This window comes from Epinephelus fuscoguttatus, linkage group LG14 (assembly GCF_011397635.1).
Source record: "Epinephelus fuscoguttatus linkage group LG14, E.fuscoguttatus.final_Chr_v1".
In the NCBI taxonomy this organism is placed as follows: domain Eukaryota; kingdom Metazoa; phylum Chordata; class Actinopteri; order Perciformes; family Serranidae; genus Epinephelus; species Epinephelus fuscoguttatus.
In genome coordinates, this window is record NC_064765.1 from 38895759 (window position 1) to 38923354 (window position 27596).

At 39.5% G+C, this 27596-nt stretch overlaps 2 protein-coding genes across 7 annotated transcripts in view; both read left to right on the plus strand.

The window, feature by feature from the left end:
- Positions 1 to 23382, plus strand: part of galcb (galactosylceramidase b) — a 36897-nt gene extending 13515 nt beyond the window's left edge. Inside the window, exons 7-17 of one of the 2 annotated variants that reach the window (XM_049596266.1) lie at positions 3069 to 3199; positions 7007 to 7162; positions 8265 to 8389; positions 13652 to 13779; positions 14111 to 14200; positions 14287 to 14376; positions 14463 to 14607; positions 20663 to 20843; positions 21008 to 21171; positions 21421 to 21497; positions 22098 to 23382. In XM_049596266.1, coding sequence (XP_049452223.1) covers positions 3069 to 3199; positions 7007 to 7162; positions 8265 to 8389; positions 13652 to 13779; positions 14111 to 14200; positions 14287 to 14376; positions 14463 to 14607; positions 20663 to 20843; positions 21008 to 21171; positions 21421 to 21497; positions 22098 to 22244 — 1434 coding nt within the window. In that variant the 3' untranslated portion in view covers positions 22245 to 23382. The remainder of the gene's footprint in view (positions 1 to 3068; positions 3200 to 7006; positions 7163 to 8264; positions 8390 to 13651; positions 13780 to 14110; positions 14201 to 14286; positions 14377 to 14462; positions 14608 to 20662; positions 20844 to 21007; positions 21172 to 21420; positions 21498 to 22097) is intronic. The other variant, XM_049596267.1, reaches the window with a different exon arrangement.
- A 139-nt stretch (positions 23383 to 23521) lies between these two features.
- ak7b (adenylate kinase 7b) overlaps positions 23522 to 27596 on the plus strand; it is a 30948-nt gene continuing 26873 nt past the window's right edge. For 3 of the 5 annotated variants that reach the window (XM_049596257.1, XM_049596256.1, XM_049596254.1), the window contains exons 1-2: positions 23522 to 25035; positions 25249 to 25413. In XM_049596257.1, coding sequence (XP_049452214.1) covers positions 24889 to 25035; positions 25249 to 25413 — 312 coding nt within the window. In that variant the 5' untranslated portion in view covers positions 23522 to 24888. The remainder of the gene's footprint in view (positions 25036 to 25248; positions 25414 to 27596) is intronic. The other 2 variants (XM_049596259.1, XM_049596258.1) reach the window with 2 other exon arrangements.

A 27596-nucleotide genomic window follows, 5' to 3' on the forward strand; every position in this document is an offset into this window, starting at 1 on the left:
AGCCAACACTGTATGTGTATCATTTTATGTGGAAATAAGAGTCATTTCTATAAGCAATTCAGATAGCTGGCTACATTCGCTGTCTCCAGTCTTATAAACTATGACAGGTATAGGTACAATTTAAGCGTACGCCACAGTTAACAGGACTGTCATCAGGATGACTAGTAGCCAGGGCTGTCAGGTAGCAAATATAGCAGGCACATCTTTGTTAGGGTTGTTAGGCTCCAGACACTCCACAACCCCTAAGCAGTAACGGAAAGTGAAAGAATGAATGAAGGACTCTGCACAGTGATCTGTGCTCTTGTGTTTGGTGATAAGATGTTGTTTCTGGTTTTGAGAGGTGATGCCATGGTAGTGAATTAAACTGTGATTTACTTTGTCCGATCTGTCCCTGCAGTATAGCCGGGCAACAAAGCAGTTAGTCTTCTAACTAGACAGTGTGTTCAAAATTTAGCCTATAGGCTACCAATAAACTCTGAATTTTATGTTCAAATAACAAAAACTGTACTAACTTTGAAGTAATGTAAAAGTGATGTTTCCAGATTAAACACTGACAAGTGCTTCATGCAATACTGGGAGTTATCTGATGTAGGAATAGCAGTGATTAACCATTAATCTGTTAACCTCCTGGGTCTGGAGGGAGCTAGTTAGCGGTGCCGCTCATTCTGCAGTTTCAGCTAGTAACGCCATCCTAACCCAGCAGCTTTGCTGTGAAAACATTGTGCCCACCCTCCCCTCTACCCATGGGTTTGGTCTGGTGGGTAAGCAGCTCAACTTTGAGCTGCAAACGCCCTTTAGCGTTGTTAGCTATGTTATCACTGCTAGCTTGGTTGGCAGTGTTAGCATGGCTGGTGGTGCTAACATAGTTAACAATGCTAGAGAGGTTTTGCAGCTTAAAATGAAGTCCCTTACTCACCGAGGGTACCTAGGAAGGGCCAGAGGGTGACCACCATGTTTCCACGGCAACAGTGTTCCGCAACTGGGATGGTGTTACCAGTGGTAATTGTGAATGAGAGGTGCCGCTGACCAACTAGCCCCCACCTGACCCAGGCTGGTGTACAGTGCAGAGCAGCCAAGGCTAATGTTAGCTAACCAGTGGGGACTGGAGGTTGAGCAAGGGGCACCATGTTTTAAATGGATATATTAAGAGACCTGGATACAGCACTGGTGGAGGGGCCCCATTCATTCCTATAAAAGTTGCTCAGTGACGCATGAAGCCAAAGAAGCTCTATTGTAGTGGTATGAAATTAATTATTATGCTCAGCACAGCTTCTGCATCATTGGGCCCATTGAGCATGCGCACTAGAGACTTACAGCCACCAAGCATGGCTGAGCATGGCCAAGTGCGGCCGAACAGCCAACTCTTATCTCGGCTGACTTCCGGTTTAGTACTCCGCTAACTTGGATGGGGATAAAATTAATTGATTTTGTGGCTCTTTTAGACTTTCGAAATGTTATCGTATTGAAAGGACTAAATCTTGATAGTGAACAAGTCATTTTGTGAGGTTGGTGACGCACAAAAAAGATTCATAGACTTCTCTCTCATAGTCTGAGTCCATTGAAAATAGTCATTTTGGGCATCACGTGATAGGCCTGAGTAATTGCATTACCACTTTGTGGCCACTATAAAAAATTGCTTTAAAACCTGTCGCACTTACAAGGCTCAACATGTTTCACATGTTGATGCAGCTAGCCATCTGTCTGTCAGCAAAGCTAACAGAAAATAAAAGACATTTACATCACAAAACATTAATGCTTCACCACTTTTAAATAGCTAGCACTTTGAAATGCAGCACAAAACCTCACTGAATGAATGGAGCACCAAACTGAAATGACAGATCTCTTATATTTCACGTCATTTTGCCTTTTTTTTTTTCTTAAAAATTAACCAGTTAATTACCGGTTAATGGGTGTGAGGCTATAGAAGGCAAATTTAAAACTGACATCCCTAATCTGATGTATTTTGATAATCAAGAATCAGTTGAACTGATACTGAAATCAGTCAAATTGGGACTTTCTGAATTGAATTGAGTTGAATTAGGCGATAACTCTTCTCCACTCCACAAAGTGTTTTAGCCACGTAATATGGCTACTCTTGCGTTTAAGAAAAGGTAAAAAATAGCAGAGTAGTCTTCTGAGGAGGAGGTCTTTCCAGGTTCAAAAAAGGTTCCAAATTTATTTACATGAACAAAAATATTCTCCATGGTTGACTTCACACAATGACCAAAACAAAAAACTTAATTTAGTGGTAGATAAACTGTCTCACTCCTTACTCCTTCAACACAGAAGGCAGACAGAAGGGAAACCCAGCTGCCCTCTCTCCCTAATCACAGGAGGAGGATGGCCTGACTAGGAGGAGGGCCGTGAGCAGCAGAGAACAATCATAATAAATCATAATTTATCTGCAAATATATGATCTACAACTTTCAATAATTAATCAGCATTATCATCAGCATTATTTTGATTTACCATTTTCCAAAAAATTGATAAATAATATGAATAGGCTTCAACATCTCGCCTAGGTCATTGTTTTGGTTTTACAGCCCATTAACACTATTGTCATAATCTTAATTTCCAGTTGTGGCAGGCAGCTGTTTTCTTTAAAAAGCCCTGATAAACTTATTGTACACCACCTGCCCAAATGGCAGACACAGAGACTTGCTGGTGAATATAATGGAGCAGTTAGCAGCCAAAGAGACAGATCATTTTCTCAAGAGTTGATGGAAACCAAACCAGGAGTGTGAATATTGAATATACTTTTGTCAGCTGTCAAATGAATTAATACATTTTAGTATTACTCTGTGTCTGCTACATGTGTGAATAGTCAGCTGTTTACAAACATGTTAGCCATATCAACTTAATAAGATGATAATATAGCAGATGTGTTTTCAGCTTGTTTAGCTTCTCCAATGGAGACAAAAAAATAATTTAGTGCAGCTTTAAAGACAGTCTCACCCCCCGCCCCCGCCCCAAAGTTTCAGTTTTTCATGGTTGCAGCAAATACTGTGAAGTCTGTATTTTCTTCTGCTCTCTCTTTGTCTCTCTGTGACTGTCACTGGCTGTACCAGCTGCTGCGATACACTCTTGATAAGAGTGGTCTGGAGAGTGTCAGGATCATAGCCAGTGACAACCTGTGGGAGCCCATTGTCCTGTCTCTGCTTCTAGATTCCGAGCTCAGCGGGGCTGTAGACGTGATAGGGTACGATCATCCTCTGTGAATGACGTTTGCATGCACAGCCTCTGTTGCCAGTTGATATAACAACAATGAAACAGTCAATGAAACTGAGCTAATAACATGGTGATACATACACAAGTGTGTGTGTGTGTGTGTGTGTATATATATGCATTATGTAGGTAAAGTATGTATATATGTATATATATATATATATGTATATATATATACACATATATATATATACACATATATATATATACACACATATATATATATATATATATATATCTATATATGTGTGGATATATATATATATAGATAGATATATATATATATATATATATATATAGATATATATATATATATATATATATATGTATATATATATATATATATATACATATATATATATATATATATACACATATATATATATACACACATATATATATATATATATATATGTGTATATATATATATGTGTATATATATATATATATATATGTATATATATATATATATATATACATATATATATATATATATGTATATGTATATATATATATGTATATGTATATATATATATATATATATATATATATATATTCTAGTTTCTTCAAAATAGCCACCCTTTGCTCTGATTACTGCTTTGCACACTCTTGGCATTCTCTCGATGAGCTTCAAGAGGTAGTCACCTGAAATGCTTTTCCAACAGTCTTGAAGGAGTTCCCAGAGGTGCACTTGTTGGTCCCTTTGCCTTCACTCTGCGGTCCAGCTCACCCCAAACCTTCTCGAGTGGGTTCAGGTCCGGTGACTGTGGAGGCCAGGTCATCTGCCGCAGCACTCCATCACTCTCCTTCTTGGTCAAATAGCCCTTACACAGCCTGGAGGTGTGTTTGGGGTCACTGTCCTGTTGAAAAATAAATGATTGTCCAACTAAACGCAAACCGGATGGGATGGCATGTCGCTGCAGGATGCTGTGGTAGCCATGCTGGTTCAGTGTGCCTTCAATTTTGAATAAATCCCCAACAGTGTCACCAGCAAAACACCCCCACACCATCACACCTCCTCCTCCATGCTTCACAGTGGGAACCAGGCATGTGGAATCCATCCGTTCACCTTTTCTGCGTCTCACAAAGACACGGCGGTTGGAACCAAAGATCTCAAATTTGGACTCATCAGACCAAAGCACAGATTTCCACTGGTCTAATGTCCATTCCTTGTGTTTCTTGGCCCAGACAAATCTCTTCTGCTTGTTGCCTCTCCTTAGCAGTGGTTTCCTAGCAGCTATTTGACCATGAAGGCCTGATTCGCGCAGTCTCCTCTTAACAGTTGTTCTAGAGATGGGTCTGCTGCTAGAACTCTGTGTGGCATTCATCTGGTCTCTGATCTGAGCTGCTGTTAACTTGCGATTTCTGAGGCTGGTGACTCGGATGAACTTATCCTCAGAAGCAGAGGTGACTCTTGGTCTTCCTTTCCTGGGTCGGTCCCCATGTGTGCCAGTTTCGTTGTAGTGCTTGATGGTTTTTGCGACTCCACTTGGGGACACATTTAAAGTTTTTGCAATTTTCCAGACTGACTGACCTTCATTTCTTAAAGTAATGATGGCCACTGGTTTTTCTTTAGTTAGCTGATTGGTTCTTGCCATAATATGAATTTTAACAGTTGTCCAATAGGGCTGTCGGCTGTGTATTAACCTGACTTCTGCACAACACAACTGATGGTCCCAACCCCATTGATAAAGCAAGAAATTCCACTAATTAACCCTGATAAGGCACACCTGTGAAGTGGAAACCATTTCAGGTGACTACCTCTTGAAGCTCATGGAGAGAATGCCAAGAGTGTGCAAAGCAGTAATCAGAGCAAAGGGTGGCTATTTTGAAGAAACTAGAATATAAAACATGTTTCCAGTTATTTCACCTTTTTTTGTTAAGTACATAACTCCACATGTGTTCATTCATAGTTTTGATGCCTTCAGTGAGAATCTACAATGTAAATAGTCATGAAAATAAAGAAAACGCATTGAATGAGAAGGTGTGTCCAAACTTTTGGCCTGTACTGTGTATATATATATATAGCTGCTCAGCTGCTAGTGAGGGGAGGGGCTGTACCTGCCGTCTGCAGCGTGCTGTGTTCACTTCACTAAATATTTCCAAAGAGCGCTTTTTCCCTTATCATTTTTGACCAAAACTGGCTGCTCTGATCGTCCTGCAGCTGCGCTGGCCATATTACAGCAACAGAAATGTGTGCATGCATGCGCAGCGACGATAACAAGCCGGGTTGCAGCAAGGGCTCTGTGCCTGCCAGATGCTGCCAGACGCTGCCTGCAATTTAGTTTAATTACCTTTAAATTATAAAATGTGAATGTATTAAATTGTTAGTTATTATATTTGTATTATGTTGATTTTAATACAAATATAAAAATATTTATTGTAGTACAAATCTGAATGGAAGATAGACAGATACCTAGCAAAACAGAGATACATTTAATTCCTGTTAACTATGGACTTTACATAAGCAAAATATCATTCATTCATTTCCTAAAAAACTAATTAGGATGGACTATAATATGGTGGCTAACAAACTGCATTTCCAAAACACATGGCAGACACAAAAAACTCCACAAGCATGTTACCAGAAGACACTAGTATAAAGTCACCACAAAACTGCATTTTTTTGAAGACTAGTCTTAATCAACATCAACTTAATCAACATTCTGAATTGAACGCAACATTTTCTCCACCGCTGGTGATGTAAGAATTAAACAAGTGTGCCTAGCCTCCTTAGTTATGTTGAGAGTTGCACATGTGCAGTGCCTTACATCAAGGATGTACAGATCGGGTGGTGACAGGCCTGTTTCATTATCAGCATCCGTTGATGCTTACTTCCGTTGTGGCCTCTTCATTTATGATGTGGCTTCTACATTTGTGTTTTCTGTTCATACACTTGTGTCCTTCAAATTTGCAAAGGGTCTTGGATATGACGTTTATTCCATATGTACAGGCCACGCTGAAAATAACACATTTTGATTCTAGATACTGTATTTTCACTTTCCCAGAAGATTATCCAAAGGCACTGGACAGAGGTGTTTTGTAGATTCCATAGCAGTTATTTCTTTGGGGGAAAAATCATCCTAAAAAGGCATAAAATTAAGGCTTTACAGCTTTACTGACTCCATAACAAAAAAGATAGATTTTACATATTGACTCAAGTCCCCTCTTTGCTTGTACAAGTTAAGTTTAAGTTTAAGTTTATTTCCTTTATTAATCCCCCTGAGGGGAAATTCAATGTTTTTCACTCTTGCTTGTCAATTACACACAGGTCCGAAAGACACACACATGCACAAACAGGACCTATACATGCACAAATTGGAGAGATGTCAGAGTGAGGGGGCTGCCCTTGGTGAGGCGACACAGGTCCCCGCTTGAATATGATGCAGCGACATACACACTCCTTCATGGATGTGAATAAAGTGTCTGGCTCCTGTGAACATTATTGAAGTTAAAATGAATGATTTAAAATGTAAGATTTGCAGGAAATGTCACCCAAGCCTGCATGACCATGCAAGTTACAGTAGACCACAGACATGACACCAAATATCAACCTGGAAAACTTAGGTCTCTCATTTTGATAAAAGTCAACTCTTATGCTCGAAATGACACTGACTTACAAAAATTACTGCTTATAAGTTGTGTGTGTGTGTTTGTGTGTGTGTGTGTGTGTGTGTGTGTGCACGCGCGCGCGCACATTTGACACATAGATGTTTGTAGACCTCAGTTATTTTCTTCTCATAATGACCTTGACCTTGTGTGTTGTATGTGTGATGTACAGGGCCCATTACCCAGGCACCAACACAGTAAAGGACGCCCTAAAGACACAGAAGAAGCTGTGGTCTTCAGAGGACTACAGCACTTTCAATGATGAGGTGGGGGGAGGCTGCTGGGCTCGCATCCTCAATCAGAACTATGTCAATGGACTAATGACTGCGTGAGTAAATGCATAAGCAATACTTTGTAGTAAAGTAATGTCCATTTTTGAGCATATGAGTTTATTTCATTTGGATTGTAGCAAATCTTTTTTTTTTTGCTTAACCTTTTCTAGGGATTTTTTTTTCTGTGTCTGAATTCTGCGTTTGATGTTTTTAGCACATTTTGTCATCAGAAAAAAAAACTTTAATGAATATCGATGAATTTGATGTAATACAATGTTGCACTATGTTTTTTAATCAAATACAGTATTTCAATACAGTTAAAAAACAAAACATTCCATTCTTTTGTGAAACAAAGTGCTTCACATCTGAGCTTCACGTTGCTGTGCTCTAAATATAGCCCTTAGTGTTCCTCAGTTTTCTCATCAAAGAATTGTCCCTCACAGTTTAGCAGGGTCTCTGAATTTATAAGGGATGCAGGTAACATATTTTGAATTCCTGCAGATATAATCCAAATGTTTGCATTTTCATTCATGTATTTTTTTGGTGTTAACACCTTATTTTGAAAAGTGTACGTAATCATTTGTGTATCCTGGGCTGTTTCAATGCATTTACAGATGGTTTGACAGTGGAGGTAGGAGTGAGGGCCAGCTTGATGCAGAAACATCAGATGCTCCCTAAGGATGACCTGAGGACCACAGGAGGTTTTGAGCTAGTTAAGCTGATGGAGTTAAAACTGTAGTCAAGCTAACATTAGATGACACTCACATCTCTGCTGTCAAACCAGTGTTGAAGTCGGAGACAGACCCAGGCAGAGCAGAGCGAAGTCTCGGAGAGTAGAGCAAACATGGCCAATTAGCTGGCTGATTGTATTCACTGCCCAGACAGAATTTTGCAAGGCCCTAACCCACCACACAGCTACGAGAGGCAAAGCAGGAGAGGGCTCTTGTCGCTGCTAGTTCTCCAGCGTCGGTTTGGTGTGTCTGAGCCTTTACACCTGGAAGAGCAGATTCTATTTCTATTGTCAAATTCTGAGATTCTGTCCATGTTTTCCGCATTGCGGAAATTATAGGGCCCTATGACTGTACCTATGCAGGGTAAGCTTAGCCTAGTAGTGCTTCTGTCCAGCTGCATTGTTAATGACTATGATTCTTCTCCCAGCACCATTTCCTGGAATCTGATCGCAAGCTACTATGAGGAGCTGCCATTCGGCAGAGATGGGCTGATGACAGCTGAGGAGCCCTGGAGCGGCAATTATGTGGTGGAGTCCCCTATCTGGATCACAGGTTAAACACGTTTATAAAACAAAATTACAATAAGACATATCTTTGTTGTCTTTGTCTTTGTTTATCATAAATGTTGCTTGTTCACCCAAAGCTGTTGTTAGAGAGGGGTTAGTGTGCATACAGATGTGGCAAATAAAAAGGATAACTTTCACTTGTGTAGTTCACTCCAAAAAGAAAAGGAGGAAATATTGTGTAGAAAAGTAAAGTACAAAATCTATTCAACAAAATAACAGGCTCTGACTGGCAAGGTCTGAAGATAACTAAGGTATTCTTAAGGTCAATTTTCAGTTGCACTGGGGGCCAGAGGAAAGAGGCCTTTATTTATGTGAATAGAAAAATAAAGTTCTGAGATATTGTAGGACGGTTAGCTTAAAATTTAATGTTGAAACGGGGGGGGGGGGGGGGGGGTATTTAAAACTGGACAAAAAAAAGCCTTCAATGTATGCTCAGTATAAAAGCATATTGGTGAAAGCTTTAGGGCTGTAGTCAACCAAAGAAAATCTTGGTCGACTGAAGTCTTACATAATCTTCAACTAATCGATTAGTCGTGGGCAAAAAAAATAATCTGCAAGTTATTTTTACTTCTGCAGTGGTGTGTCTGTGTCACTCTGCAGTTACACCTCCAAAACACTAGTCGGCAGTGGAGGACTCTGTTAAGTGCTGTAAAGTTTAGGTGTACACAAGTACGCAACTTGGCTTCACTATACATCGCAGCATTGACAGACAAACACTTGTCTTTATCTGGACACATATCCCTCACCAATACAACATGCTAACGTTATTAGCACAAGTCTATGGCATTTTACATTGTATAAATTAGCCTAGCGTCTAGCGAGAATGAGAATGAGAATGAGAGACATCCCTCAATTGGGACCCACGGTACAATACCAGTGAAAGTATCATGGTTCTGAGTAGTATCAGGATACCACAGTGAAAATGAGGCAGATGTGCCTTTTGTCATTGATAAAAAGATAAATCACTTTTCTATAATACATCAATGGAATAAATTACTTATTGACTTATTCATACTTCAAAAACAGCATCAATAAGTGATGAACATAGGGGGGATCAAAATAAAATAAAAAAATAAAATAAAAATCAACCAGCCACCCTCCTACCCTGACAAGTCCCTTCATAAGTAACGAACAGTCCCTAAAGTTTCTCCTCTGACACGCCACATACTGTGTGCCGCCATGGCTCAGCTGTTCAGGTACTTTTGGGCAGTCATGACAACAAGTTATTCACCTGGAGCTGGACTTCTTTGCCGGTAAGCCGTTATAATGTGCTGCCGTATTTGACAGGAATACGTATTCCTGTCCGTCACTGTGACCCCCGTTCAACCCACAACCGGCGGGATTCGGCGTTACTGTTTATCGCCACACCGCTGACATTTTACTCTGTCCGTCGCCGCACGCTGTTTGATTGCGTTATCAAAACACGCCGCTATTATGGGTCCATGTCATTGGTCCGACAGCCCATTGGTTCGACATCCCATTAGTCCAACTGACCGCGGTGCTGAACGGCTCGCGGCAGGCGTATGGTGCGCCACGACCGGCTCTGGGTCAGCTGGGAAAGGCTTGAGGCGGAGCAGGCTCACGGCTTATGTGTTTGTCACTTTCTTTTTCATTTTAACCCACACCATGATCTTTTCCTGACCCTAACCAAGTGTTTTTGTGCCTAAACCTAACCAGACCTTAACCACAGGGCATCATGATGATTTCAGAACGGACTTCGGAACAATGGGTTTAATATGGTCGAACAATGGGCTGTCGAACCAGTGGGCAGTTCCCGCTATTATTCGGCCTTGCTTTTCACTTATTCTACCGAATACTGAATGTGTGTTTTTTTGCAATATTCGGCTGAATATATTCGGTGCATCCCTAAATAGGAGCCTTCCCCCACTCCCCACTCCCCTCACCACTGCTCTCCTCACTCAAAAATGTTTTGAAGGAGCAGCAGCAACGGCAATAATTTAGCAGCAGCGCCGCTGCTAAAAGAATGTAGCGGAAACACTGCTTTATAAATAAGATTGATTGATTGATTACAATCAGATTGTAATCACATGAAGGTTCAGGTGTAAATGCACCCGAAAGGCACTGAGGGCAGATTGTGATCTGACTGGCCAAACCACCTCAGGAGGCGGTCAGTGACACATTGTGGCCACATTGAACCCAAGTGTAAACGAAATTGTGTTGGTAATCCACATACAAGAACTACATGGGTGGCCCTCTGTGTGCTGGTTTCTCTCTCATCTGATGCTAACCCTGTTGTGGTGTCTCCCTCATCTGCAATCTATATTCCTGTCAGTCACTGTCTTTACAACCAGAGAGGCCTGCTTTATGCTCTTGACCTTGCTGTTGCCTTCTAAATCTTCCTGACTGGCTCTGATATATATAACAAAGAAAACTTAAGACCTACGTACTTTTTACCTATGTACTTTTTTTTTTTTTTTTTAATGGTAAAAACATTTTTTTATTTTTATCATAAGAACGGTTGACAGGTGGGATTGGGGGCCATTTGGACTATGTTTGGTAGTTTGAGTTGTACAGGGCAATCAAATCTCAGTGTGGACACTAGAGAGATACAGTAATACCAATTGCAAATGTAAGCAGGTTAAATCACATCTCAATACAATCTGTATATAGGATGCATTGTAATGTAAGGTGTAAGGGCGTCAGAGCTATACCAGTGTTGTAACCTATGCAAAGTGAGAGAAGACCATCCTACCATGCCATATTAGGTACAGGGATGAGATCTGACTTAGTGTCATCATACCTCAGGGCTGAGTGATTTGGGGGTCAAGTTTGGACAAGGTGGATGTTAAAGCAAACCTGAAAGTACTATCAGCAAATTCAAACCGAGTCTGAAATAGGTCAGCAACTAAGCATTTTCTTAATACCATGGAAACAGGACTTCAGCATGTCTGTAAGTCTGTTTTGAGAGCACACTGTGAATTTAATGATAATTAATGTTGTGTTTAAAATTTGGAAATTTGCCCAACAAAATTTCCAATTATTTGTAATTATTCATGGATTGACTAGAGACACCATCAAGGGTACTGATGGAGAGGGTTGGAACTTTAGTTCCTCCAGTGGAGAAATTCGCAGTTTCAGTTTAGGTTGAATGAAAGAGCGATTTCGGATTCAAAAGGTTGTGCTGTAGGGGTTAAAATCAGTCTGCCGATCTGAAAAGTCCACCACTGCAGTTGGGGCATGGGAGTACATGACTGCGTCATCTGTGTACAGATGGTACTAATACAGGGCTCAACAATAAGGATTGCCTGATTGCCCGGGGCAAGTAAAACTCACGGTCGGGCATGTAAACTAACAACTCACTTACCCGATCGGGCAAGTTGCTAAAAATAGTAAAAGTTAATAACTAATTGATAAAATAAATGTATTTTAAAACATGCTCCTTCTGCTCTGATGCAGCGGTCTCTCTGCCTGAAGTCACAGGCACAGCTGTGTAACAATGTCCTGCTCACAGCCCCCATTGATATTATTTTGCGCGACGGACGCTTCATATAATAACATAACAATATACTATTTATGGTGTTATGCCATCGTGTCATTTCTGTCTCTACATGGTCAGGCGTTAACAATTCTCCTCTGCTCTCTGTATCACGCACAGCGTAGTTCCACCACACACACAGGTGAGCACGCTAGAGTGGCTCGGGCCGCATTTTCCTGACCAAACCTGACCCCGAGCCCAGTGCGCAAAATTATAGACGGAGAACGATTGACAAATTTTTCACTTTAAGCACACAGTCATTTTTGTTTAGGAATTAAGCTACAATACATGACATATGTTGTTTTAATTAATAAATACAGTGTAAATAAAGATTACATAACATAAAAATAACTGCAGTCTTTGTTGTTTGATAGCAGCTTAAATTAAACAATTTTTATAGGGCAAGTAAAAACTGACTTCGGGCAAGTAGATCTCTGACCAACTTGCCCGACTGGGCAAGTGGAAAAAAAACCTTAGCGTTGAACCCTGTAATAGAATTTAAACTTACCATGTTGTTAACATGAAATACTAGAACAAAAGCAAGGATACCAAAACTGTTCCTTGTGGATCACCCTTCTTCACAATGACTTGGTCGGACATGACATTGCCATGTTTAACGATGTGTGAATAGCTAGTCAGATAACTGTGGAACCACTATGCCGCTAAGCATCAAATGCCAGCACTAAGCAAGGCATTAATGAGTAGTGGATGGTCCACAGTATCAAAACCTTAATAAGGTCTGTAAACAGAAACACACGTGAGTTTGTTGTCTACAGCCTCTTTGAAATTATCTGTCACTTTCAAAATGCTATGCTTTGATTGGAAGCAGGATTGCTTGTCATTTAAATTATTATATGAGAATATGCCATTTCCAATGGATAGCAACTATTGATTCTGAGACTTTTGAGAGGACAGAGATTGGACATTGGCCAGTCTTTGTTTTAGGCAGTGGTGTATTATAAGCTTGTTTCCAATTAACTGGAAGCTGATGAAGTTAATGTGGTTGATTGGCTTCACAATGACCAGCGCAGCAGTTTTTTAGGGTGCTTTCACACCTGTAGTTGGGTTCATTTCATTTGATAATTGTTGCATTATAGTTTTGGTTCGGTTATGAGATCACAGACAGATTTCACCATCAGCAGATGGATTTATTATTGGTTTAGCTGTCGAAATCCTGCTAAAATCACATATCTGCTATCATAAAGTCTTGTGGTTGGTTCATTTTCTTTCACACCACAAACGAACTGCTTCAGAGTCCATTTGGAAGTGGACCCACCTTTTCAAACGGCCTTGGTTCGGTTGTTTGGTCCGCACCAGGATTCAACTGACAGCCTTCACACCAGCCCAAACAAACCGTACCAACCACGTAAATGGACCTGAGTTCATTTTAACCAAATCAAACAGGTTAGATGTGAAAGCACCCTAACTAAGAGGTCCAGGCCATAAGGCCGGGGTCCCTTTTTTGGGTCAGTGATATTTTACACATGAAAAACATCAGGAATTTGGAAAGCTTCAAAATCAAATGAAAGAGCAGAGGTTGAGGACGTACTTGATGATGTGAAGCACTCTAAAGAATCAGCTGGGATTGAAGGACATTGCTGATCAAAAATAAGACCTGCCTTCTCAAAATAACCGTTATAGGCATTTAACTGTCACGTATGTCTGTAATGGAGATATTTTCCAGTTTTCAATACATAAGAAATGGTTTAATAAATAAACATGACAGTTTTGCACTGTATTTTTATCTTCTAGCCCACACCACACAGTTCACCCAGCCAGGATGGACCTACTTGCAGACTGTTGGTCATCTGGCACAAGGTGGAAGTTACGTAGCCCTGACTGACAAGAAAGGAAACCTCACTGTTGTCATAGAAACCATGGCAAGTTGGCAAGCTCTTCTGTTTTGATTCTTTACTTTTTTCTTCTGATGTTTAAATTTTACCTTCTAGTTTTGTAATTTTAAATCCTAATTTATAAATGATCTCATACAGTTTGTCAGTATGTAGCTGCATAGAATTTTGAAAGAACAGTGAAACCAATACTATTTTAGATGTCAGTGTTGAAATTAATCTTAGCCGTCATGTTTTAAGCTGCTGCGGGGCCTCTGGTATTATTTTCATCACATACACTAACAAAGTTTATACTGCTGTGTTCAAATGAAAACACAGACTAAAGACATAGATGAATGTGTTCTTCCCATTTCCTCTACAGACTCACAATCATTCAGTGTGCGTAAGACCTCCTCTCCCTCCCTTCAATGTGACATCCCAGAGTGCAACTTTCCAGCTGGAGGGATCCTTTGTAAGTTCCTCTAAGGTCTGCATCTCACTGTTAAAAGTTAGCGAGTGATTCTTTTTGTTTTATTATAGGTTATTTATTTTTCCTAGGCTTCCATTAAGGAACTCCAAGTATGGCGGTCACAGTTTAACTTCAAAACAAAAAAGCCCTCCTTCTTTGAGAAACTAACTCCACTAAAGGTAAAAGAGGCAGTTTTAAAAGATTCAAGTGGAAAGATTCTTTAAGATTATCATTTACTTATTTTATGTGTTTTTGATGATTTCAGGTTTTGAATGGATCATTCACCTTAAACCTGGCTGAAGATGAGGTGTACACATTAACCACGATGTCAACAGGACAGAAGGGCAGTTACCCTGACCCGCCTCCCTCTACCCGCTTCCCCAAAGTCTACAAGGACAACTTCAATGTTCGTAAGTGTGGCATGCACAGAACCAAATTATTTACAAGTTTGGTCATTGAATTCTTGAAATAATACACAATTCTGGGAGGTGTTTACCAGACAAGAAAATGATTAATAAAAAATATATATATATATATTTTAACAAATAATGATTTATTAAAATAATCGAACCAGAGAAATAAACCCTTTTGGAAAATGTTATTAATATAGAAATAATTTAACTCATGTTGCAAGGTTTCATACAGAAATCAGTCAATGAAAAGTCCCAAAAAAGTCATTAAATGATAAGACGGGGCCACAGTGGAAACCATGAGCTTTCTCAAAGTTGCTTTTGTTATCATCTTTATGTAATTCTTGTATTTCCCCATGTACTCTGTACTGATTTTGTAGAAGCATTAAATTACAAAATGCTGTGGGGTGGCAGTAGCTCAGGTTGAAGTGCCCGTCAGACCAAGTATGGAGTGTGGACTAGTAGTGGGAGAGGTGCCACTTTGCCTCCTGGTCACCGTCAAGGATTTCGGGCCTGTGCGTACATTAAAACAGAGTGAAATAGGGCTGGGCGATAGATCGATTTTATCGATTAATTCGAATTTGTAGTTTAGGTCGATTTGTTTTAATGAAAATGGAGTTTCTCTTTAAAATCCGCCACCGACGCACCCCGCTGGGCTCCCGTAGTTCAGAGTGGGCTAAGCCTTCCCCCAAGAAAGGGAATGAGTTCTTCAGCACTCTTGTGTGCTCACCTGTGTCTGTGTGTGTGCTCACCTGTGTCTGTGCTCTTGCTAACAGTGGACTTCCACGTCGTTACATACTCACAAACAGGGGACGTGACGGTCAACGGGACAATTTTTAAGTCCCCTCTTGGTCATGCTTTAAATCATGATAAAATCATGTCTAAACCCCTCTGGTGAATTTTTATAAATTTTGCCAAGGGGGACCTGAAGGTGTGTGAGTGTTTAAGTGCATACTCAGCAGTGCCTCTGCTGGCTGGAGCCAGGATTTTAACGCCTCAGTCACACACGTCGCTTTTTAACACTCCCCATAGTGTGAATGGCTTGCAGCCACAGAAAGTCTATTAGTATGTAAATGGCCTATTAACTTGGTGAAGCAACTAGTGCCCTGAAACATGATTTTTTACATTATGTTTTTGTAACAAAATATAAAGGCTAAGCTTTGATGGAAGTTTTATGCTCAACACTATTAAAATAAAGGGCTACCCAAAAGGCAGCACAATATTTATGAATCTAAAAAGGATGAAAAATAGAAAAAACAAAACAAAAAACAATTATGTATGAAATGGCCAGCTGTAATCCTTTCCTTTCACCTTTAATTAATAACTAAAAACTAATTTTGTGCTCACTCTACACACATAGGATTATACTTTATGAAACAGCACAAGTCCACTATTTGCTGGCAAAGAATGACACAAGTTCCCTCTTGGATAGCATAGAGTGATAATCACACTCCAGCATGGATGAATTAAAGAAATTAGTCAAAGTAGCAATACTTATGAGAAAGATATAAAAATCTCTACATAATAGCCTCTTGAACCATGATATGTTTTAATTTTGTAACAAATCATTAAGGCCCAACTTTGGTGAATTTGTTTACTAACTACTTTCAAGCTTTAGATGATATTAAAATAAGGGGGCATCCAGAGGACAGCAGAATAGTTAACAATTTTTAAAAAACAAAGGAAAAAAACAACCACAATAATGATAGAAATAAAATAGCCAGGCTTCAGACTTTTTATTAGGGATGCACCGAAATGAAAATTTGTGGCCGAAGCCGAATAATATTAAGCGCTTGGCCGAATACCGAATATCGTTGTTTAGTTTTTCATTAGTTTTTGCAGATGAACCCCCTCCAGATTAGTGTTGTCATGGTACCAAAATTAGGACCCACTGTGTGATACCAATGAAAATATTATGGTTCTGAGTAGTATCAGGATACCACAGCGAAAATGAGGCAGATGTGCTTTTGTCATTTATAAAAAGATAAATCACTTTTCTATAATACATCAATGATATTTCAGTGGAATAAATTACTTACTGACTTATTCATACTTCAAAAACAGCATCAATAAGTGATGAACATAGGGGGGATCAAAATAAAATAAATAAATAAAATAAAAATCAACCAGCCACCCTCCTCCCCTTCGTAAGTAACGAACAGTCCCTAAAGTGCGGTGATGTTTGCAGGCCGTGAAAGGCTCGTTTCTCCTCTGACCTATCACGTACGGTCTGTGTTCGGTTGGCTCAGCTGTTCAGGTACTTCTGGGCAGTCCACACACCAAGAAGAGGATATTATTGGAGCTGACTTCTCCGTCACCCGGTAAGCCGATGGCCGCCGTAATTGACAGGAATGCATTACTGTCTGTGTCTGTGACCCCCGTTCAACCCACAATCGGTGGGATTCGCCTTTTGTTTCTGCTGCTGGTTGAAATCTGTAGGCTGCTCGCACAGCGTGCTGAATGATTTAAGCCTGTTTTGCTCGCTCAAAACTATTTTTAGTCGCAAATGCGAGTGCCGTGACAGGCGGATCACCACACTGCTGATATTTTACTCCGCCCGTCAAGGCACACTGTTTGATTGCGTTATCAAAACACGCCGCTATTATTCAGCCTTGCTTTTAACTTATTCCACCAAATACCGAATGTGTGGTTTTTTGCAATATTCGGCCGAATATATTCGGTTACGGAATATTCGGTGCATCCCTACTTTTTATCAGACTTTTAGTGGACATCAGAGGGGACATTTAAAATTTGTCAGTCAAAAGGAAAGCCCTCCTCTTCCCAGTTTTCCCAAGACACTGGATGTCAATCAACTCAATTTTTGAAAGTGACTTTGTGCTGACCTACAACCACAGGATAACAGAATAAATACTAAAAAATCAAAAGAAAGGAAAGGTTTTTTTTAAGCAGTATTTATAAGAACACGCTTTGTTTTGTACATATAGGATTATACTTTATGAAACAACAGGTCTACAACAAGTCCACTATTTGCTGGCACAGAATGACACAAGTTCCCTCTTGGATAGCATAGAGCGATAATCACACTCCAGCATGGATGAATTAAAAAGTCAAGTCAAATTAACAATACGTATGAGAAAGAAATAAAATTCTCAACATAATACCCTCTTGAACCATGATATGTTTTATTTTTGTAACAAATCATGAAGGCCCAACTTTGGTGAATACCCTTTACTAGCTGATTTCAAGCTTTAGACTATATTAAACTGAAGGGCCATCCAGAGAGCAGCAGAATAATAATCAGAATAAAGAAAACAACTAGTACAACTTTTATCAGACTTTAAGTGGACATCAGAGTGGACCTATAAAACTTCTCAGTCAAAAAGGAAAACCTTCCTCTTCCTATGTTTCACAAGCACTAGATGTCAATTAAGTCATTTTTTGAAAGTGACTTTGTGCTTAACCCAAACCTATAGGATAATAGAATAAGTACTTAAAAATCTGAAGAAAGGAAGACTTAAAAAAGCTGTATTTATAGGAATACACTTTGTTTTGTATTTGTATGTTTGTATTTGTATGAATTGTGTATACAATGAATTTTCTGGAAAATACACATTATGTAGAAATCTTGCATGAATCTATCTTGAAGAGAAAAACTAATCTATTTGGATATGAATCACAGATCCGATCCCATATTGTACACAAAAATTAGATATTTACACTAACTGCTAATGCCTCTCTCAGATCCATCATAAAAAGACCTCATAGGGTGCTGAAATATTCAGTGTCTCGATGGAGTTAACCTTAATCCTCTCTCAGAATCAAAAAAACAGGATGCAGACCTTTAAAGAAGACTTCATGTATGGAATCTTGTTGTGAAGTTTGACTCTATAACAAAAAGATAGATTTTACATATTGACTCAAGTCCCCTCTTTGCTTGTACAAAACGACACAGGTCCCCACTTGAATATGATGCAGCGACATACACACTCTTTTATGGATGTGAATAAAGTGTCTGGCTCCTGTGAACATTATTGAAGTTAAAATGAATGATTTAAGATGTAAGATTTGCAGGAAATGTCACCCAAGCCTGCATGACCATGCAAGTTCAAGTATCAACCTGGAAATCTTAGGTCTCTCATTTTGATAAAAGTCAACTCTTATGCTTGAAATGACACAGACTTACAAAAATTACTGCTTAAAAGTTGTGTGTGTGTGTGTGTGTGTGTGTGTGTGTGTGTGTGTGTGTGTGTGTGTGTGTGAGCGTGCGCACGCATCGTGGCCGAACTCCACCGTGCGCGACACAGAGAAGGGAGGAGGATTGTAAATGCACACCATGTAGAGACAGAAATGACATGCCATTGTGTAAATAAGATAAATAACATAAGGCTATTGAGTTTGTTTAATAAAAGGACAGGGTATAGACCTGTCCTATAGGAAAGGTAACCTTAAATGACCTCTGTTGTGATCTGGCGCTATATAGAAAATAAAATTAAAGTTACAATGTGTAATTTACGTGGTTGTTTATTAGCAAATATCAACTATTGCTTTCATAAATATATATTTACTAAAGTGTAATGCAACTCACATTCAAATGGAAGCTTTCTCATAGGCTTAGAATGATTTCTCTATATATACATAGGCAGGGAGCGGTATGCTGGAGGCTACCCTCTTGCGTCGCAATATTTGAATACAGTGGCCGAAAGAGATATACGCGCTTCGCCTTTCGCTTTTACCTTGAACTTGCCGTCACTGGAGACAGTTAAAGTGAAGCTCAATCCGGGGTGCTTCTGCATGAACCTGCTTTGTACTTATATGATTCCTATAATGTACATGTTTTGCCCCGTAAGAGGGAAACCACGCCACCAAATAAAAGAAAAAGATCAGATAAGCGAGGACAGGACAAAACGCAAGTGAATATCAGCGTTGCTTATTCCAGGTGGAAAAAACTCCTGTGGAAGAACACTCTGGAGACGCATATATTATAATCGTACAAACCTATATTTGCCGCACTGTGCTGTGACTATCACATAAAACATGTTATTTTAGCATTACTGTGCTAATGTTTGCTCGTGTTACCAAAACAATTAGAGATAAAACACTCCTAACATAACGTTATATCTCATAGGTAACCTATATGTCACTGCTAAGCTATAACATATTGTAGCGTCCGCCAGGATGTGTGGAAAGGATGACGCAGTTATTCGGCAAACCACCGTTTATTACTGAACAGTACAGTTAATCATGCCAAAACAACCAACAAACAAGAACTTAGCTGTAACTCCAACTGTGCACTCCTGCTCTCTCCTCCAGCTCGCCAGCACCCGCACTCACACAGTTTTCATCCCTGTCACACTCGCACCCCGCCCCCCTACCTTTACTCATTCAATCCCAAACATGCCATTAACTCACAGAACATTGACATTATAACAGAACATTTATTGCAGGGTCGCTACAATATCGTAGCATGGTTTAGATTCCTAAATAAATATTCTCCTCATCGCTAGATAAGCCTGCTCCTGAAAAACTTGAAAAACTCGTGGATGATGCCATCTCTTTCTACGCTAGGCTTTCTGTCCTACGAGGCCACCGTCACTTACCCAACGGAAGGGGTGAGCGAGTGAGCGTGAGTGAGCCCTGCAATCTAGAATTTGACCACTGATGTCACTGTTACTCAACATTTTTACACACTGAGGCTTTAACTTGGGGCGCCCCCCCCAATATAATGGTAGGGGAAACACTGCCTTATGATAAGAAAGGGGCCCGGTGGAGAACAATCACGGATGCAGTCGCAATGTATATTGCAAGCGATATGATGCTCATATACACTGTGGAAAAGCTGGGGTTTATTCACATGCGGAAAGTTTTGGACCCCAGGTACATGCTACCAGGCCGCAAATATTTTTCTGAAAATTGATTTTAAGTGGGGGAGGGTCGATTTAAACTGTGAATCGGATTTGTTATGAAAAAAATCAGAGATTTTTTTTTCTTTTTTTTTTTTAGGCCATATCGCCCAGCCCTAGAGTGAAAACGTTGAATTTCCCCTGGAGGATTAATAAAGTCCATCTTCTCCATTTCTGTATCTGACCCTCTGTAGGAGACCCTCCTTTCTCAGAGGCTCCACACTTTGCTGACCAGACGGGAGTGTTTGAATACTATATCAACATGACTGACCCTGGACCTCACGTCTTCACCTTACGACAGGTTCTGACTGAGAGACCCATCACATGGGCGGCTGATGCCGACCAGACCATCAGTGTCATAGGCGACTATCAGTGGTGAGGTGATGGTACCTTAAAGTACCTCATAGTGTTCACTTTCAGCACCGGTGTCCCACTAAGAGAATGTAACTTGGCAAATACCTATACTTACTTAACTGTTCTAAAGCCCAGGTGTGTGCCAGCTATCTATTCAACCTAACAACACCCTGTTGTTTCTCCAGGCAGAACCTGACACTTACATGTGATGTCTTCATGGAGAGCATTAAGACTGGTGGTGTGTTCATAGCAGCCAGGGTGGATAAAGGAGGCCAGTCAATCCGCAGTGCTAAGGGAGTCTTCTACTGGGTGTTTGCAGATGGCACATACAAAGTTACCAATGACCTTGGTCAGTATTATCACCCTCTTCATCAAGACATTTGTTATTATGGAGACCAAAAATGAAGAAATATGTAAAGAGAGAAGTGCTATTGTGACATTTAAAGAATAAGGCAGGCGATAATGTATGTTTTTTATTTGCCACAAATCCCATAAAAAGACCAAACCAGCAATGTGTTTTTTACATGGTCAATTAGGTGTTATTGCTGTACCACTGATCACTGTGCCAGACTGATTTGTTCTCTTCTTTTGTCAACAGCTGGACAAACTGTACTCGCAGAGGGACAGTCTGGTACCCGAGCATATGGTTGGCACACCTTATCACTCACTGTGCATGTAAGTGTAGACACAAGGTCTTTAATGTCTGGAAAGGTTTTTTACTGACACTGTTATTTGTCCTATTCAAACCTATGGCTTTTGGCAAGTTGATATGACGAGCTATGGAACCCAGACAGAATAGCAGCTTGACTGAATGGAAATACTCTGCAGTTCAGGACATTTAGATAAGATTAGATATAATTTGATTAGATCAGAATTCCACATAGCAGCCTTTTTACTATCAGCAGATTTACTGACAATGAAAATAATAGTTGTAGTCCAACATGAGAGTGTTGTAGAAAGTTAAAGGTTTTATAGACAACTGAGAGCCTTGGTTGATTGAGCAGGACGCAATAAAGTCCCATTAATAAGGAAACATAAACATGTTTCTAAGCAAACAATCTTGCTTAATCTCCATAGACTGACTTGGGTGTTTCTCTGTAGGAGCTGAGTGCACCTGTAGTGATGGTTGTTAATGTTGGTTACAATGTAATCACAAGGTAACTGAACCTCTCAACCACATGCATGTGACTGACTGTCAGATGAGCCAGCAGATAAAGAGATACACTGTGTAAGTTTGTGCAGTAAATGTGTCACTGTGCTCCCTCTCTCCTGCAGGGTCAGTATGCATCAGGGATGCTTAATGGATACCCGCTGTGGAAGAATGCTGTAGTACTGACACCAAAGAATGGCTGGGCTGCTATAGGGACACACTCCTTTGAACTGGCTCAGTTTGATAACTTTGCTGTGGCAGCAGAATATTGATTCCACTGTGAAATAATGATTTACACTGTGCACTGGATATTGTGATTAATTTATTAATACTTAGGTGTGCTAAATGATCAGATTGTTTTTTCTGTGAAGTTATTAAAAGTCTTGGGCACAAAAGAAGTTAATTTGGCTTCAACATTCACTAACCTAGGTACTCTATCTGATGAAATTGTGAACATTTGTTGGGGTGCAGGGTAGAACCTTCATAATCATGCTCCCTAACTGAGGCCAAGTACACTGATATGGCCATAAGAGATTCAAGGGTGTCCTTGAGTCTACATCACATCAAACTGTGGCCAGGTCTTGTGTATTAAAATCATAGATTGTACATGAAGCCTGTGGTTAAGATAGATAATGGATCTGGGACCTGTGTGTAGGGTTCATGCTGGGATATAGTCTTCAGTACCCAAGACTCTGGTAAGGCTGCTTTGCATTGATGCAAATAGTGGATTAAAGTTAAATTTTTTATGACGGGTGTCAAACATACAGCCAGAACCAGCCCACCAAAGGGTCCAGTCCAGTCCACTGGATGACTTTGCACACCTAACATCGGTGCACTTGTGAAGGCTAATAGGTGTCAGACCAGAATGCAGTTCTCTGTAAAAACAATGAATACTTATTGTGGTCATATTGAAAGATACTCAACACTGGGCAAAATGTTGTCAATCAGCAGCTTCAGTGCAAAAGAATCTGTTTTAGACTTCTATCTTTAAGCAGTATTAGCTGAACCCTATGGCTAATGCACTGCCAAAACTTTAGATATGTAAATGGTTTGTAAGTTGGGATAACTGAACCTGTTTCCTCAATAGCTTCCACAGTTTGGTGATGCCAGTATGACTACACGGGAGGAAAAATGTATGTGAAGATGCATATGTGATGACAGTGAGTAGTAGACTGACTGAATGTGGAACAATTGAGATACAGTGTTGAAATTTTTCTTGAGATCTCAGGGTGTTCATCATTAGTTCTATACATGGATAGACATTTTATACTTATGTACGCTAAAAGAAAGGGAGACATCTTGAGATGTTGTTATTTAAAGATTATTATGGAATGATTTCACTTGCGACCCACTGCAGATTATCTTTGGCTGTAATATGGCTCATGGAATAAAATTAGTTTGACAGCCCTGCATTATGTGCATTACTGTGATCAGGGATGGGCAGTATTTCTATTACTTGTATTTAAAATACATATTTCAATTACATTTGAGTATTTTGTAATTTGTATTTGATAAGGCCGATAAAAAGCAAATGTAATTTGTAACAAAATACTTTTGAGTGGAGTAATTTTGTATTTAAAATACTCAAAATACCTTCTCCACGAATCAAAATAAATAAATAATAGGCTACAAATTCTTATAATATTGGATGTAACAATATTTTTTTTACTTTTTTAAAAAATATTTTATATGTTTTTTTTTTTAAACTTGCCATTCAATGACCTAGTGGTCTGTTTTACTGGACTGTGCATAACATAGAAAATTGTATGTTGTGGTTGATGCTTGGGATGAGTATGCTACAAATGAATTGCCTTATGTGGGATCAATGAAGTTGTCGAATCTAAATCTGAATTAACAAATAATATTTTAGGCTACCTTACATGTCCCTAGCTTTTTTTTCTCTTTAAAAGTTGAACACAGGGCTCCAAAGGCTCCGAGTTAGACAGCAAACAAGTTAACTAGCTACAGCAGCTACAGTATCTTGCTGCTGTTTAGTGAGACCGTTGGTGGACGGTTCACAGCACAGCTAGACTAGACTGACTTGCCAGGCATGCTGCTCACGTGGATGGACCCACACTACCAGTAGACTACCTTGCTGCTCTCTTCTTCCAAGTTCAACAGATTGTCAAGGTAAATATTTTATCTGAGTGTGACTAGCCTCGCTCACCAGACCTTTCTCAAAAAAAGAAAGTTTGTGTGACAGATGTCAACTGGCTTGATGCATGATTTATGTTTGGGTCTGGCTACTGTATCAATACATGGTGATGATAGGACTGTTTGAGTTATTCACGAAAAGCTTTGTGGACCGACCAACCAACAGAGTGACCTGTAGAGTTGTGGGAGCTGCTAAAAAGAAAAAGAAAAAAAGTATTTTCTGTATTTGAAAATACAAAATACATGTATTCTGATACATTTGCTGGCACCAGTGTTTTGTATTTTATTTTGATACATTTATTTGAGGAGTGTTTTGTGTTTTGTATCAAAATACATTTTGATGTATTTTTGCCCATCTCTGACTGTGATAAACTGATGCTACATGGAGACATACATATTTCACACGATGTCTCTGTTAGTGTTTCCACCTCTACCCGACAGTAACAGATTTTTTTAAGATTGTTATTTGAGAGTATAGTACTATAGTACTTCAGCATGAAGGGGGAGAGAGGGGAGTGACATGCAGCGAGGGGCTGCAGGCTTGAATCGAACTCACAGCCGCTGCGGCAAGGATATCGCCTTTGTGTAGGCTATGGGATGCCTGCCTGCCCTACCCTACTGGACGCCCCAGAAACAGATTTTAAATTGTCATTTTGCAAACAATCTGCCGGGCAGTTTGTTTGAGATCTCTGCACTTCCGGATGCTGTCGAGCGGAGACGCTTCGCTTATCGGCAGGTGTTTTGCGCGAGAGGGCCAGCTCCATGGTAACGGGACACCAACTAACTGCACTTGCTAAAGGTTGTAGACGGGCTACAATGGCGGAGACGAGGATAGAGAAACTCAGACACCCACCTAAAAGAGTTTTTATCAACAACATCGACTCATACGCTTCTAAATGTATCGCCAAGGTAAATATATTTCACTGTGAAATGTCAGAATTCAGTAGCAGCTGTGTTAGTGTTAATGTGAGTCAGTTAGTAACGTTAATTAGGCTACCAGTCATTGGAAGGTTTGTAGCTTAACAGTTAACATAGCAGGAAATTGAGGTAGCTAGATTTTGCACATGCTGGTGTGAGCAGCTTTGGTCAGCAACATAACTGACGTCTCCATGTCGTTTGCAGTTTTTGTGTGAATGTGTGGTTGGGGCAACTGTTGATCCTGATGGACAGGTGGACACTATGGAGGACACAGTAGTGACCCACAGCAGAGCACGAGCTTTTCACATTGTTGGAACTGTCTCTGACAGATGTGATGAGGACAGACCGTATGTCCTGGAGGAGTATTTCGTAAGTGCTAGACAAAAGGCTGTGCTGTAACTATATAATGATACTGTGAGTTAGCCACTGCAAATTAACATTATTAATCTACTTAAAGGGGCACTATGTCCATTTTCAGAATTTGTACGTTATTCCTATGGTTTAAAATATCCCAAAAATATTTGTAAACATGAGCAGTTCTCCCAGGTCCAAAATCTAGAGTGCTGAAACTCAAATTTGTCATGTCATAGGGCATTAGCTACTGACTGTTGAGTCGTGGTCCAAAAGTGGGTCGTGGGTCCATTCTGAATGGACCGCAAGTGATGCACAGATGGTTTTTGTAATCTTATTTATTTTGCACACATAAGAGATTTAAAAGAAAACCAAATTAAAGGATAAAAATAAATGTGTCAGGAGAGGTCAAGAAGCCAACAGGCTTATACGAGGGACCGCACCTTTCTGTCAAAAGAGGCATACACAGATAAACTTCATGAATTAGGTGAAATGACCATTTCCTTTTCATTTTTTTTTTTTGAAAGATGATGAGCTCATAACAATATGTCTTTCAGCATTCCATATTTGCACACCACGATATCTGAGGGAAAACTGGTCGTGTTTAGTTTTATAAAAAGGAAGATGAAGATAATCAACCTGTCTAGTAGTATAAGAATGAAATTGGGAATTTAACATGAAATTTTTTTTTTAAAAGAAGATGGTAAAGGACAGGGTGAAAACATGTATTTATATATAAAAACACATATCTGATGAATATTGATGTTGTACACAGACATGCTATTCAGTTTTTTGAAGAGAGGGGCAGAGGGATCTGTTGTTAGAAAAAGTTGACAATCGTACAAAACGCTTCTCCTGCAAGTAAAGTTTATGAAGGTTTGGAGGGGTAAGTGTTTGCCCGAACAATATTACCATAAATTAAATAAGGATAAATCATGGTATAATATAAGGTCAGTAAACAACATACATTTATAAACCTTCGAAGTTTGCTGACGATCCCAAGTGACTTCACAATTTTTGTATGAATGAAATTAATGTTTTTTTCCAATTCAAATTCTCATCCACTTGGATCCCCAAGAATTGAATGTAAGACACTTGAGAAATTTTATTTCCCTCTATCGAAACTCCAGCATGATCCCTCTGATATCTCTTACCTCTACCTACAAAGATTATAAAATTGGACTTTTCACATTTAATGAGAGCTTATTAATTTTAAACCATCTTGCATTTGTGTTGTTTATTTGGGTGTGTAGGTCACTGTGTGACAAAATCATGTTCGTATCACCAGCAAACAAAAGAGGTAGTGAAGCTTTACAAGCTGATGAAAAGTCATTAATGTAAATAAGGAATAATAAAGGTCCTAATACAGATCCTTGTGGTAATCCACATGTTATATTAACAGTGGTAGATGCACAACCATTCCTTACTACATACTGCTCTCTCTCACCCATGTAACTAATTAGCCACTTAAGTGTGTCACCTTGAAAACCATAAAATTGTAATTTAGCAAACAAAATATCATGATTAACAGTATCAAATGCTTTGGATAAGTCTAAAAAAAATACCTAGACAATAGTTGTTAATATCAGTAGCTGCCTGTATGTTGTCAATGAGCTGTAAAAGTGCCATATAAGTAGAACTGTGCTTTCTAAATCTATATTGATGTTCGTGTAAGCTATTATTTTCTTGTAAATGTTTTAATACTCCACTGTAAATTAACTTCTCAAGGATTTTTGAAAAACAAGGTAAAATGGATATAGGTTGATAGTTTGTGAAATTGCTTTGATCACCAGTTTTAAACAATGGTACAATTTTTGCCTTTTTTTTTTTAGCTCTTTGGGAACAACACCGGTTGCCAAAGATCGGCCTAGAATATGGGTGAGAGGTTCCAGTATGTAGTCTGACACTTCCTTTACTAGTTTTAATGTCTTTATTTTGAAGTAGGGCCTACAGCAAATTTCTCAATCTAAGCTTTTATTTTGAAATGCTGTTCCCTGGTGTAGAGTCAGCCAATAACAGACAGCTACTTATTAGAGACAGCAAATTAGTTTGATGACATGGCCAAACAAAAGTATGACACAGCTGAATATATTTAACTGTGTGGACCTTAAACTAATGACTAAGGAGAAATCTGGACCTTGTTGATGGACCAGTTGGGAACCATCGTTACAGGGTGTAAAGTCTGGAGCTGCTCCACAGAC